Below are 15,137 nucleotides of genomic sequence, written 5' to 3'. Positions count from 1 at the left end.
CTACTATATCATAATGTGTTGTTGGAAATCTCATCATGCCCAAGTGCATAACTTTATGCTTACTACCATTGAATTCTAATTCCTCTACTTAAAAGATAGAGGAATTGGAATATGAAATAAAGACAATGAAATGGGATATAATAGGACTAAGTGAAGTGAAAAGAAAATCCGAAGATTGCATAACACTAAAATCAGGAAATGTGCTTTACTGGAAAGGGCAGATGTATATATTCTATTCTTGAGAGATACTTGTGACATTAAATTAAGAAATATAAACACGTTAGCACAAGAATATTTTAATATTTGCTAAATATTTCAGTCTGAAATTAACAGACTATCCTCAGAGGCTTGACAGGAACAGTTTTTACAAGGTGGAATATAAACGATTGATCGTTCAAAAGTAGAACGAGCCGTGTGAAGTTACATTGCTAAGCACCAAAGAGAGGTAAATTTCATCAGTGTGATGAATAAATTATAGGTATTAATTTACAATTTCATATAATAATCTTAATTTATAAATCCAATTAAAGATAATATTAGACTAATGTAGGAATTAGAAGGTCTCAATTAAAAAAAAGAAAAAAGAAAAGAAAAGAAACCTAGTGTGTTATCCGGATTAAACTTTCCCATATTTTTGACAAACATAGGCAATCATTTCGATTCAAGTTAGGGTATTGAAGTAAGGCCTTAGCATTCTCTCTTTGAATAGGTATTCAAATTTATAGCAACATCTGTGTAGAAGGAGAGTCTTGGACCAGAGAATGTTGTGGCTTGTCTCTATCCCGTGCTGTGCCAATCCAGACTTATCGGAGTTGTTGTAGAATGTATGATTGATGTTCTTGTATTCGTTTTTCTATAGAGTGTCTGGTTTGTCCAAAGTACGACAGATTGCAGTTACAAGGAACTTGCCATACACCAGGCAGCGACATAATTGAGCGTTTATCTTCAGAAGATGAATGCTCAATTATTTCCCAATCCACATATTGGGAAATATGTGGATATTTTGTTAATAGGGATATAAGTGGCTGTTAAATCATATTTCTTCAGAATTCTTGAAATTGGTTCTGAGATTCTGGAAATATATGGAATTGGAACTCAATGTATTGATTCTTTATTGTTCTGGAAAGGATTGTAGGAATTGATTCATCACTGATGAAATTTACCTCTCTTTAGAGCTTAGCAATGTAACATCACACGGCTTGTTCTACTTTTGAATGATAAATCGTTTATATTTCACCTTGTAAAAACTGTTCCTGTCAAGCCACAGTGAATAGTCTGTTAATTTCAGACTGAAATATTTGGCAAATATTAAAATATTCTTGTGCTAACGTGTTTATATTTCTTAAATATATATATATATATATGCACCAACCAGCAGCTATGAAGATCAAGAAGTTGAAGAATTCTATGACACAGTGTCCAGTACAACACAGCAGGATCCTACAGCTTACATAATAGTGTTGTTGGGAGATTTTAATGCACAATTAGGAAAATATAAAATTTGAACTTGAAAAATGTATAGCAGAGTGAAATGAAAAAGGAAATATGATGTTAAACTTCATGCTGAGGAACCATTTGAATGCTATCAGTACATTTTACAAGAAAAGACCAAACAAAAATGAACAGGGACTAGTCCAAATGGATAAACAAAAAGTGAAATAGATTAAACATTCTTATATGAGATGATAAAATATAAAGATATTTCAGTTATCAATCAAATTTATTTATATATATATCATCCACATACAAAAAGCCACAAGACCTTAATGCTATGTGTGGGCAAGGGGCAACATTTTGGCACACCACCCCAAATATGGAAGCAATATTCCAGGGCTGGGCACATTTGGGCCTTGTAAAGAGTGAGGGTGTGAAGTAGTGTCTTGTGCTAAAAAAGTACATCAAGTTTTTTGGTGGCTGCAGAAGGTATAGCTGAAATATGGTTGTGCCAAGAAAGATCAGAGGTGCAGTTCAGTCCAAGAAGAGAAATCTGATCATGTTTGAATATCTCAGTATTACTGAAGATAAGAGGTAGGGATGCGATCTCTTTCATGCAAGAGATCAGACAGAACTGAGTTTTAGTGGCATTGAAGTTCACAAGATTGACCTTGCCCCACTGGGATATAGCTAGGAGATCTGAGTTCGGGTCCCTGGTCATAGTAGATCTTGAGAATTCCAATACTTGAGCACTACAAGGTTTGTCAAATATAAAGGAGGAATGGAGTGTAATGTTGTAACCAAAGCTATGGATAGGATTGGAAGGCTGTGAGAGCAGCTCATTTATATACAGGAGAGCGGGTGAAAGAACAGAACCCTGGGATACTCCTGCATTAGTGGAGAAATCTGAGGAGAGTAAACCATCCACCATGCCAAGAAGTGAGGGACCAGTGAAAAAGTTGACGATCCAGTTGCAGCAAGGAAGGTAGTTTGATTGATAACTGAAATTGCCATCCTACTCACCATAGGATGGCAATTTGGTGAGTAGGCTCCTCTGCCAAACCTGATCAAAAAGACCAGATAAAGGTTTCTTGTGTCATCGACAGGAATCGAACCCAGGTCTTTCTGACCAAAGGTCTTCATTCACTGATTGAGCTATGGAGGCTCTATATACAGATAATAAACAAAGTATATGAAAAAGCAACTACTAGTATTCTTATATTTATAAACAAAGCAGCCCATTCCAAATAAAGGAGTGCACTAAGGAGATACTATCTCACCCAAATTATTCAATACAGTATTAGAATATGCCCTGAGTGAACTAGATTGGAGAAACAACATGATCAACATCAATGGCAAAAAAAAAAAATAAATCATTTATAATACGCTGGTGATATTTGTTAGTAATAGCAAACAACAAAAGAGAACTAAAAGAAATTATGAATGAATTAAATACAGTATCAAATAAAGTAGGATTATACATAAACTACAAAAAAAACTAAAATAATGATAAATATTGAAGGAAACCAGATAACAGAGCAAATAATAATAGACAATAACAAAATAGAGCAAGTACAAGAATACATATACCTAGGAAATACTTTCACATTAGGAAAACGGAGCATTCATGAAGAAATAAACAGAAGAATTCGGCTAGGCTAGGTAGCGTTTGGCAAGCTGAAAAGATTCCTGACCAGTAAAATAAAACCAGAAAATAGAGCAAAACTTTTCAACCAGTGTATCATCCCAGTTATGACCTATAGATTAGAGACATGGCCAATAACCAAACAAATATTGAACAGGATGAGGAAAACTGAGCATAGAATGGACAGAGAGCCATGCTAAAACATTAGACTGCAAGACTAAACAAGGAATGACAATATAAGCAAAGAAACAAAAGTGTTGGACATAGGGAAAGAGATTTTACAACTGAAATGGAGGTGAGCAAGGCATATTGCATGAATGAAAAGTGATAGATGGATAAAGAAAATCACCCAGTGGCATCCATATGAAGGAAGATGAATGCTGGGATGATCAGAGAGAAGAATAGAATGACAACCAAGTGGAGATGGCCAGAGAATGCTGGCATAGGGAAGCCTTCAACAGAAAAAGATGGAAACAAGGGCTTCCATCTTTCTTTTATAAAGAGCCTCTTCTAAGCCCTTTTAAGCAACAAGAATTGACAACCATTATCATTCGATCACAGTTCCAGGCTATTCAAATCATTCTGTAAGTGCTGCATATTAGTAGCATCTCTGCTTTCCTGTTCTGTCTTTGTATTATCAGCTAACAAATGAAGAATCTAATATATCCTTGCCAATATTAGTAATGTATAGATTGAACAACAATGGTCCAAGGACTGATACCTAGGCCACCCTGCTAGTCACCTTAAATCTTACAGATTTGCACTCCCACTTCCCAGCCCCAGAGACTCCATAGCTCAGTCAGTTTTGATGAAACCCTTTGGCAAGACCTAAGTTTGAATCCCACCTAAGATGCAAACCACCTTTATCATGACTTTTCAACTGAAAGTGAGTTAGCCAGTGTCATACAGAAGTGGAAGGGTTTTACCTCCCACTGAGTTTCATAGGATGAAACTCAGGTTTCATCCTATGAAACATCCATTAGAACACAAACAATTAACAGATCAAGTACATGCACTTGCATCATAGCCTTAGTTGCTTCAACCACAAATTCAAATCAACCCCCCCCCTCCTCATATCAGCATATCAATGTCTGAATACCTGTCTATTGGCCACCAATCAATAATTTATATTCCAATCCCATATCCTCCAATTATGCAACAGCCTTTCCAATATCATAATTTCGTCTTTAGAATTTAACTCCGACTCCCATGGTTTCTTTCAAATAGCTTTTCTCTGATTCATATCTCCTCTTAAACTTGCACCTTCTCTATTCAGTATTGTTGATGCTTATGCAGTGAGTTTCAAAAATTTATATTGCTATTATCCATTTCTGACCATAGCCTATAAACATTTACTGTATTAATTATTTTAATACGAACTTTTTTTTGGGGGGGGGAGGGGGAGGATATCAGCCTATTGCTTTACCTTTTGCTTCACCAACTATTTCATATCTTATATTATTCCTAACAAAGTGTATCCATTCCCTTTATCCAACTGAGACATAACAATATTATAAAATATGGGCAAATTAATTAGGCATGGCCTCCCTTTAGAAGCCTATTTGGGTAGTTTTTGCATTAACCTCAATACACAAGTAGCTAAACATCCTACTATTGAATCTTGGAAATCTCATTATGATTTGAATCCTATTAGTGGGATAAATATTTCCAGACTTTTTCAAGTTCTAGTGAATGAGTAGTATCGGGTCAGTAACGGGCTATTTTCCTTTCTCTCCCCCTCAGAACAAGAAAGACTGGTTTTATTTCACAAATAAATAAACAGATTAATATTAATAAATGCAACTTTGGGGTACAGATATAAGACTACATATTGTATTGGTATAGCTGTACTTCAGGAATAAGTGGATGAGATTCAGAATCTTGGGGGGGGGGATGGTAAACAGTGGACTAAAGTTTTATGAGCACATTACAAGTGTTGCAAAGAGTGCACATTGTACTGCTGCTATGATAAAAAGTATACTGACATGTAGGTATAAGGAGGTGGTGGCGCCTGTATATAAGACATTGGTCCAACCACTCATGGACTACCATGCTCAGATTTGGTTACTTGGTTTTCACTGTGATGTGGAAACACTAGAGAGGTCCAAAGACAAATGATCAAAGTGTTATCAGGACTCTGGAAGTGTTGATTATGAAGAGCATTTGAGAGAATGTGGATTACAGAGTTGGGTGGATTGGAGGAAAACAGGAGATATGATAGGGACCTTCAAGTTAGTTAAGGGATTCTACCAGATTAATAGAGAAGGAATTATAAAAAGAGTGGATGTTAAAATGGGAAGAATGAAAAGCCATCCCTGAAAGTTGTGGTGAAGATGAGTAGTAGATTTTTTATATAAAGAGTTATTCGTGAGTGGAATGCATTGCTTTAGTCCACTGTGAATGCAGGGAGTGTAAATAACTTCCAAGTTCATTATGTTAGACATGTTGCTGGCTAAGTGAGCCTCCCATGATGAATCTAATGACTCCGTGAAAATTACCAAAAAAATACTAATAATAATATATGACAGAAGAATAGCTAGCTGATAAGTCGAAAAATTTACTATAATAAAAGATTTCTGTTGGTGCAATGACAGCTAAGAATAAATAGACAATTATCCATGCTTTTGAAGAATACAATATCTTTCAACCAACAGGCATTTCCACTGTTCAAAAGTTATGTTCCATAATAACAAGCAAAGGAACATTCTAATGAATCCAACAAAATGGAATAGGAAATAAGGTCTGAAAATAATAGATAATAGCATGATGCTTAAAATAAAAGCATCTTATTATTACTAACAGTTAGAATTTACTTACCAAAGAACAAAAAAAACTATCCATCTGCTAATTTGATGAGAGTAATTAACAACTATTGCTGAAAAGTTGCTTTTATTAACTAATATTCTATAATAAGAGACATGCTAATAATATGACTGATTGTGAATATGGCTGAAACAACTAAGATTACAAGGCCAGTATAATTACATCTGCTAATTGCATATGTTCTAAAGAGCCAGTTCATTAATCACAAACCAAACATTTAAAATATTACATTACTATCAATAAAATACATAAGTGGTTAAACAAAAATATTTTTAGAACTAATGAATTATTCAATTAAATTAATTTAGAATAGCAGTGATATTAAGTGGAATAGAATTTTATAATTAATGCTCAACTTTAAGCTACATAAACATTTTTTCTATGTCTAACTACAGAAGAATACAGCAGAATATTCTCACCCTTATTTTCATGTTCTGTGTCACTCTCACTGTCTATAAATTGTGTACATCAGACAGGCAGGAAATGAAACATGCACAGGCAGGTAAAGAAAAAATGGAAGAATTAAGCAAACTTAAATAAAAACCTCTATTCAGGAGAGTTTTGCAGATTAGTGCTACTAAATTTATCAGTATTAATTAGCATGATTAGCATCTGCACTCCAATTTTCAAATTAAAATATGATGCATTTAAGTATGAAAAAAAAATCATTCAGCAAAACTGCTCACAATTTATCATAAAAAAAAGAAAGACTATTTTATAAAAATCTGTGTGCAAATTTACTGACCAGATGATGCATATTCTCCGGGATGAACATATCCTCCTTTGATGCAAGAATAAAATAAAAGACAACAGAATAAACATTTTTGCTTAGAAACATCTACTATTATAATATTAATTTCTGTATATATATATATATATATATAGTAACTCAGTGACTATTAAATATGCTTCCAGGATGTGTTTACCCACTTGACAATAACCTATCTGCAGTACTCTCAAATTCCAAAAACTTAATATTTGTGATCATCACAATATCACTCTAAAATTACTGTACTTTGAACTTAAGGATACGCCCCCCACACACACACATGCTCAAGGGAGTTTCACATCTCTCTCTCCCAGAATGATGGATATGCCAGTTGGAGAGTTTTTTACATATATCGTAAATCAATATTAAAAAATAAAGTATACTTAAGTCAAAGTCTCATGAATTTTTAAAATTATAAAATAAAGCAATTTCATGGTCATCTTCTTTATAGTGTGCATATGAATTTTAAAAGATTACACACACACACACAAGGGGGATCTTCCCCCTCCCCCAGCCAACCCCCCCCCCCCCCCCCCCCCCGAGTTCTGAGCTGGTAAGCCGGAGACAAAAAAGTGACATAAAAACGTTTCAAATTTCGGCTTATCTTTTTATATATATAGAGTAGATGTGTGTGTGTGATTCCTACTCACAATGTGCCAAAGGTTTGTATCTAACCAACAGCATCAGTAACATAAATTATCAAAACTGACAAGGAATTTCATTATGCATAATAATGTAGGAGTCAACCCACATGTCGATAAACAGTGGGTAAGCATACATTACACAGGGCTTTATAACTAGCTACATGACTCAGATATAGTCATATTTTATTTTTTCCACCACAAAATGAGATTGTAAATATTTATCATTATTGTCAAGTATTAGAATAATGATAACTGTCCATACTTGATGGGTGCATGGAAAGCTACACTTACTTTGCAAGGAGATAGAGTGATATACCAATGTGACATCTTTGGATTAGCAGATTAACTGGAGAGAGAGAGTCGAGGGAGACGAGAAGTGGAAGAATCATCTGGTCTGGCAATAATATAAAACACGAGGCAGAAGTTGGATTTCTTCTCAATAAAAAAGCAAGAGAAGCATTATTAGGAAACAAACCAATACATGAAAGAATAATAATGGCAAAATTTGTAGCAACACCATTTAACATCACAGTGATTCAGGTCTATTCACCCAACTTCAGAAAGAACTGAAGAAGAAACAGTTGTTCTATAGCAACTTGGAAATAATCTTGAAATCAGTATCACAAAAACATATACTCATCAATGAAGATGATTGTGGAATGCTATGATTGGAACAGACATGACAGATGGGAAAGAATTATGGACAAATATGGATATGGAGAAAGTAATGGAAGAGGAGAAATAACACTTGAATTTGTCTTAAAGCATAACATGGTAATTTGCAACGCAAAATTCCAGCAAAAGAGACTGCAAGGAAGTGGACATGGTAGTCACGTGATGGAAGAACTAAGAACATGCTCGACATGTTACCCATAAGCAAGAGAAGGTCCACATCAGTTCAGCAGTGTCAAACATTTATAATTATTATTATTCGTGACACCTCCAAGGAGTCCAAAGCCTCATCACGGGAGGACACCTATTGTACAACTCTCCGTTTCCACCACTACACCGAACTTCTACTACCAATCATCAACATCAGTGCCATCTACTGGCCACTACCACCACCACAGCTAGTATTTTTTGTCTGTAAATTGCATGTGTTCTGAAGGGACAATTTGTCTGTATGCAGGATGAAAAACCAGTTTCCGGAAGAAAAATCCCTGCTACCTCCGTATGAGATCGGCTAACTAACCTTCGATTGAAAAACGTCCATATAAAGATTCCTCCCATCATAACGAGAATCGAACTTAGGCCCTTTCCAATCAAAAGGTGCAACGTACTGTCGTTCTTCCAATTGTGCTACGGAGGCTCTTAAGGAGCAGACATGGAATTGGATCATAGCTTAGTGATCACCAATATCAAGTTGAAACTGAAGCAATAAGTGAAGACACAATTTCAGTTAGAAATATCAGAGCACTGAGCAAGGGAACTCACAGGTAAAGTATATAGGGAAATAGTGAATGCTCAAGGAAGAACTAAAATCCATCATGGCAAAGGAACTGGAATAGAAACAATAAAGTGGCGTCTGCAATCAAGAGGACAGCAGAACAAATGGTCCAGAGAAAGAAAAGCCAAAGGAGAGAGAGAAGATCTCTCTCTCTCTTTTAGAAACTTAAATATTTCTATCCTATTCCATCCTCTCTTTTCTGGTTATCAACCAACTTTTGCAAACCACAAAGGGAGCATTCCACAAACTACTCACCATCTTGGATCCTCTCCGTCACTTACCCATCCCCACAAAACCCAAGTGACCAGACCTGTGAACAGTAATTCAAATTTAGCCTCCAAGAATGTATAGCGCCTAGACTACTTAAAATCACATAGACTGAAAAAACTTTCTCAATTCTCAGAGCCTTAGTGTCTCAGCAATTTTTTCACGGCAACCCTAGTCAAAAAGAAATACCTAACAGTTTATTAAATAGTTAGGCCCAAACTATTTACTAAGTGTCCTATAAACTTAGCAGCCATTGGAAAAAATAATCCGTAAAATCTTTCACTGCAGGGCTCTAGGGTGCCACAGTGCACAATTTGGGAACCACTGCTCTAACTCAATATATGGAAGTTATGGTATGTTGATGTTTCATTACATTTAAAAACAGCAAGAAACTTTGTGCAGCAAAAATACTCAGAATCTCTACATATATATTGAGCTTAATTGTTCTTTCACAAACTTTTTTTTTTCCATGTATGTTATAATTTCATTACTGATTTCTAATATGTGATATATCTAGTAATTTTCAAATTCCTAGATACAGATATTTAGACAATGTTAAATAAATTTCTTAAATTGTTGTTCTCATAAATAGAAATATTAACTCTTGTTTGATCTCAAGTTCACTGAGATGAAAACAAAAATAATACAGAACAACTCAAAAGCCAAGGTACTCACCATTTAAAATATCTTTTATGCTAGTAGAGGGAGAGGGGGGGAACTGTTTCAAGTAATTGTACACAATTTTTGATTACAATAGTTGAAAAATTCATTTCTCTGTAATTGTTTAGAAAAATTATTAATATATAAAAATAGTTGATGGGCACCAGCCAGTGCAACTGTACCTGTGATATCTGCACCTTCATCCATTTCTCCCAGTGCATCAGAATCATGGAAACAAAGCTCTTGATACAAAGTATTCCGCTGTCGATGTTCTCTGCAAAATAATGAAAATGAAAGACATTTTTATATTAAAAAATAAAGTTAATTTAAACCAATCTTTTAACAGTGAACTTTTTTTATACTATGAAGTAAATTTGATAGCATATGAATATACCAAATTATCAATATATTCCTCAGAGCTTTGGTTTAAAAAATAATAGATATGATTTACGCACTCTCAATTCAAAGTTTCATTTTACAGAGAGAGATTTTTTCGTTATATATAATGAATTTCATTACAGTGGTTTCAAACAAAAAAAAATCAAATGAATCTAAATCCAGCACCCTAAAAGATGGGCACTAAGAACCTTGGCAGTTCTCTAGTAGGTCCAAAATGATGACCAGTATGTGGAGTGTTCTATGAGGATAAAACTGAAGGTCTGTTGGTTACAAAGTTCAGATAAACAGGCAGAAAGGGGGGGGGGATATATAATCGAAACATTTAAGTTAATGTAGGGGTTTATAGAGCATATACTGAAGAAATTTTCCAATACATCACAGAAAAGAGTAAGAGGTTTACTGAAGTTTTGCATGAGTGTGGTTAACAAAAAGACCTTTTTTTTGTTCCTGCTTGGAGTAGAGCCTGAATGAATAGAAAGGGTTGCCAAAGGGGGTCCTGAGTATGTTTTCAGTGAATGAATTTAAAGAGATGGATATGTTTAAAGAGATTATGATATGTATATTAGGTAAATAACAGTTAATGTGAGCAAATTGAGTCTTTGAAACTCTGTAAGTTCACATATTATAATATGATTCTACCAGTGATTCAATCTATTCACTCTAATAAAATTTTGCTCAGGACTCTCAATTATTTGGTATCCCCCAGTGTCTTTAATGAAGTGTTTGATTTCTAACTCAGATTTCAAACTAATATGCCATCTTCAATAAAAACTGTTCTTGAAAGCTAAAAACGTGTATCCTAATGAGAGTGCAGTTTTAAAAATCAGGTTTAATACCACTTTCCTTAATGTTATCCTCATATATGAGGATACCATTAAGCCAGCCTGATCAGCCGAGTGGTCAGCGTATCTGCTTTCCACCCAAAAGGCTGTGGATTCAAATCCCACTGAGGGCATGGATGTTTGTTATTGTCTGTGAAAATCTAGTGTGGGCAGAAGATGGTATTGGAGTAGTTGTGGTTTGTTATAGTTGGTAGAGACAGAGAGTTGTAGGGTGGGTACCCTCCCTCGATGAGTCTTTGGACTCCCTGGAGGTGTCACGTAATAATAATAATAATACATATATATATATAAACGCAATTAGTGTACAGCTGTGTCTACTACTTTATTTAATATTAAATCATCTTTCTGCACAACTTTAATTCTACCTGCCGATTTGAAACTTAGGACAAATTTGCAATTTTTGCTTTCATACTTTATGATATGCTTTTTCAAGATAAACAATGCTTAAATTAACATCCCTACTATATTCCCACAACTTCAACTATCTATCATACAGTAAAAACTTGCTCCTGGCAACTTACAAAGCTCATTCAACTATGCCTTAATTTGATTCAATGTGTCTACATTCACAACACACTCAGCAAAGTTTTCACTCACCAAACACTCTCCATGCAAAGAACCTTCTCCTCACATCCTCCTTATACGGTATCTAGAGATGGCTTCTTGTTCCATTCTCCCCCCATCTCCCATTCTATGAAAAATTTCTTCCATGTAAACCTGATAACAACCTCTGACTAATTTATGTCTCAATCATATCACCTCCTCCTATTCACAAAGCTTTGCAATTTACATTCTTTCAGTCTGTCTTCGTACTCCACATTCCAAAAACCACTGACCATCATTGTGAATCTTCTCTGGACTCCATTCTAACATATTCTCATCACCATGAAAATTGGGTGACCAAATATGTCAATAATAAGCCATATGAGACCTTATGAAGGCATTATACAATGGAATCATAACCGTTTATTTCTGCACATCAGGGTCCTCTGCATCATTGCCATTATCCCATGTGACAATTTCACAACTGGAGCAATGTAGTCCCTGAATTTCAAGTCCTTGTGCACCACCAATCCCACATCTCCTCTACCTCCTTTAAAGTTTTCCCACTAAGTGACCAAGTGCATACTTTGCATCCAATTGTTGCTTACCAAATTTCAAAACTTTACACTTTGTGGAAAGGCTTATGTGTTTGTTGCACATGTTGATTGGATTTTTTAACGGTATAAATGTGAACAGAAATAACTGTTCACATTTATAAGATTGATAAGAAAATAACTATTTATTAAATAAATTTAATTTATTAAAAATCTTCCCCCTCTACCACAGAAGACTACAACAAAACTATCACCATCCCATACATTAAAGGCACATCTGAAAAGATATCTAGGGTACTTAACAAACACCAACTATGCACTGTATTTAAACCTTATGTGAAATTGGCAAACTCTCATCCGTTCACCTAAGGACAGATTCTCTCCTTTATCGCATCCAGGAGTCTATGAAGTGCCCTGTTCATGTCAGGACAGATAGTAGCCAAAGCATGGTCTGCCAGACCATGCTTTGGATACCTCTGCACACAGGATCAATTGGAAAAAAACAAAAGTACTGCACAGAAGCTTTTACAAGTCACAGAGGTTGTTCCTGGAATCAACAGAAGCCTTGAAACATACTCCAAACCTCAACAAGTATGGCTGTATAAATCTACCAAAGATTTGGGAGACGGTCATCCTGAGACCAAATTAATATATATATATATATTTTTTTTTTTAACTTAGATGGTGCCTAATTAGGACTTGAGTCTTTGTGTTGCAAGCTACAATTACCCATACTAGTCTAACTGTTTACACCGGATTGTGGTTGTCTCGCTACTGTAACAAACTTTGTTTGTATGATCTAAAGATACTGGATATAATACCAGCAAAATATTAGCATTTAAGTTAGTAAATAGTTATTTTCATATCAATCTGTGTTCGCAGCTATACTGTTAAAATCCAATCAACTTTGCAACACTGAACTGACAGTTCCGCTTACTTTCCATTCATACAATCTATTCAAGTCCTCCTATAGGGCCATAACATCTGCTTGACTCATTGCTCTCCACAATTTTGCATCATCTGCAAACAGGTGATTAACATCAGTTAAACCCATTTCGATATCATTAATACAAACTGAACAACAATGGCCCCAATGTGGCACACCACCACTACCACTACTGATCTCCTCATTTGGGATACCACAACTCCATATACAACTTTCTGATACCTATCTGAGCCAGCTGCTGATCCAACTCACTAGTCTGTTATCCAATCCCATTTCTTTCATAAACAGCTGTTTATTTAACAGCTTGTCATGTGATAGTCTAACAAAAGATTTTGCAAAATCTAAATATACCACTGTATATGCATTCCCATGTCCAAGACATTTGTCACCTTGTTATAAGTAAGTTAGTAAAGCAAAATCTCCCTACAAACCCATGTTGACAACCACAGAGAATACTGTTATTATCAACCCATTTTTGTATGCTCTCTCTCTCGGAGCTCCTCACGTCTGAGGACTCGTGACCTTCCTGATGGTGCTTTGGCATTTCTTGCTCTCCTGTGCCTCTCTTATTGCTTGTTATAATTTAAGTTCAGTGATTCTGGATATTTGATTAATCCACCTGTTGGGAGGTTTTCCTCTTTTAATTTTCCCACATGGTTTACCTTGGATGATTACTTTTTCTAGGCAGTTGCCTTCCCTTCTACATATGTGTCCAAAATATTGCAGTATTCTCGGCCTAACCACTCAGCCAGCCTGGTTGGCCGAATGGTTAGCATATCCGCTCTCCAGTCAAAAGGCTGTGGGTTCGAATCCTGCCATGAGCATAGCTGTTTGTGATTGTCTGTGAAAATACTAGTGGTGGTGGTTGGTGGTAGATGAAGGTAGATGCAGTTGGTGGAGACGGAGAGTTGTAGAGTAGGTACCCTCCCTCGATGAGTGTTTAGACTCCATGGAGGTGTCAAATAATAATAATAATAATTCTCTTTTTGATTATGTTTATCAGTCTTGTGTGGATATTAAGTTCTTCTAGAATACTTTTGTTTGTTCTCTTTTCTGTCCAAGACACTCTTAACAATCTTCTCCAGCACCAGAGCTCGAACGCCCCAATTCTTCTTCTGTCATAGTCCAAGACTCAGAAGCATAGAGAAAGATTGAAAAAAACTAAGGTTTCTAAAAGCTTAGTTTTTGTCTCTTTTGGAGATGTGCCTGTCTTTCCAGATCTTGGTTAAATCAGTCATTGCTTTTTTAGCTAGTGCTATTCTTCTTCTTATCTCTTTTTTACATCCATCTTTTTTTGTTATCATCATTTCAAGGTAGTTGAAATGGTCGACAATTTCAATTCCTTCTACATCTATCTCTTCTACATTGTTTAAAATCATTATTTTTGTTTTATCCTGATTTATTCTCAAACCGTGGCTCAGGCTTTCCCATTCTAATTGATTCAGGATGGATTTTAATTCCTGTTCGCTTGTTGCTATTACCACTGTGTCATCTGCATATCGTAGGTTTGTGATTGATAGTTTTGCTGTAAAGGTTGAATAGTAATGGTAAGAGTATGCATCCTTGTCATGATCCTTTTTCAAATTGGAATGCCAGGGAGAGTGAGTTTTCAATTCTTACTGTTGCTTGATTTCCTTAATATAAGTTCTTTATGAGGGTTATTAGATGGTTTGGTATTCCTGATTATTGCATGATATCACATAAGATATCCCACCTCATGTAGTCAAAGGCTTGGAGTAATCTATAAAGTATAGATAAAGGCTTAAGTTAAATTTCCTTGCTTTTTCAATTATTTGTCTAATGTTAGATATATGATCACTAGTCGCTCGACCTTTCCTGAATCCTGCTTGTTCTTCTGAGATCTGATGGTCTATAAAACTTTGTAATCTCTCCTTAATAATGTGTAGTAAAATCTCACTGGTATGTGAGATAAGGGCAATGGTGCGGTAATTTTCACAGTTGTTGTGATTGCCTTTTTTGTAGATTGGGATAATGGTGGAATTGGTTCACTCATTCGGCCATCTTCCAGTCTTCCAGATTTTGTTGCATAAATCGTATATCCAGTTGACTGTATTCTTTCCAAGGTTTTTCAACATTTCAACTGGTATTGAATCAGGACCTGGGGCTTTGTTTTTCCTTAATTTCTTGATTGCTTGTTCTACTT

At 35.4% G+C, this 15,137-nt stretch overlaps 1 protein-coding gene across 8 annotated transcripts in view; it reads right to left on the bottom strand.

Moving 5' to 3' along the window:
* Nucleotides 1–15,137, bottom strand: part of LOC150105717 (C-Jun-amino-terminal kinase-interacting protein 4-like) — a 615,637-nt gene that overhangs the window by 406,894 nt on the left and 193,606 nt on the right. For 4 of the 8 annotated variants that reach the window (XM_090394309.1, XM_090394311.1, XM_090394310.1 and 1 more), the window contains 3 exons: nt 9,872–9,963; nt 6,648–6,683; nt 6,322–6,354 (listed from right to left, as the gene is read on the bottom strand). In XM_090394309.1, coding sequence (XP_090250435.1) covers nt 6,322–6,354; nt 6,648–6,683; nt 9,872–9,963 — 161 coding nt within the window. The remainder of the gene's footprint in view (nt 1–6,321; nt 6,355–6,647; nt 6,684–9,871; nt 9,964–15,137) is intronic. The other 4 variants (XM_090394312.1, XM_090394317.1, XM_090394313.1 and 1 more) reach the window with 2 other exon arrangements.

Source organism: Typopeltis vanoorti, chromosome 6 (genome assembly GCF_054136105.1).
Source record: "Typopeltis vanoorti isolate ZY-2024b chromosome 6, IOZ_Tvanoo_1.0, whole genome shotgun sequence".
Classification (NCBI taxonomy): domain Eukaryota; kingdom Metazoa; phylum Arthropoda; class Arachnida; order Uropygi; family Thelyphonidae; genus Typopeltis; species Typopeltis vanoorti.
The sequence above is the reverse complement of the archived record's forward strand: the minus strand, read 5'-3'. Positions and strand labels throughout refer to the sequence as shown.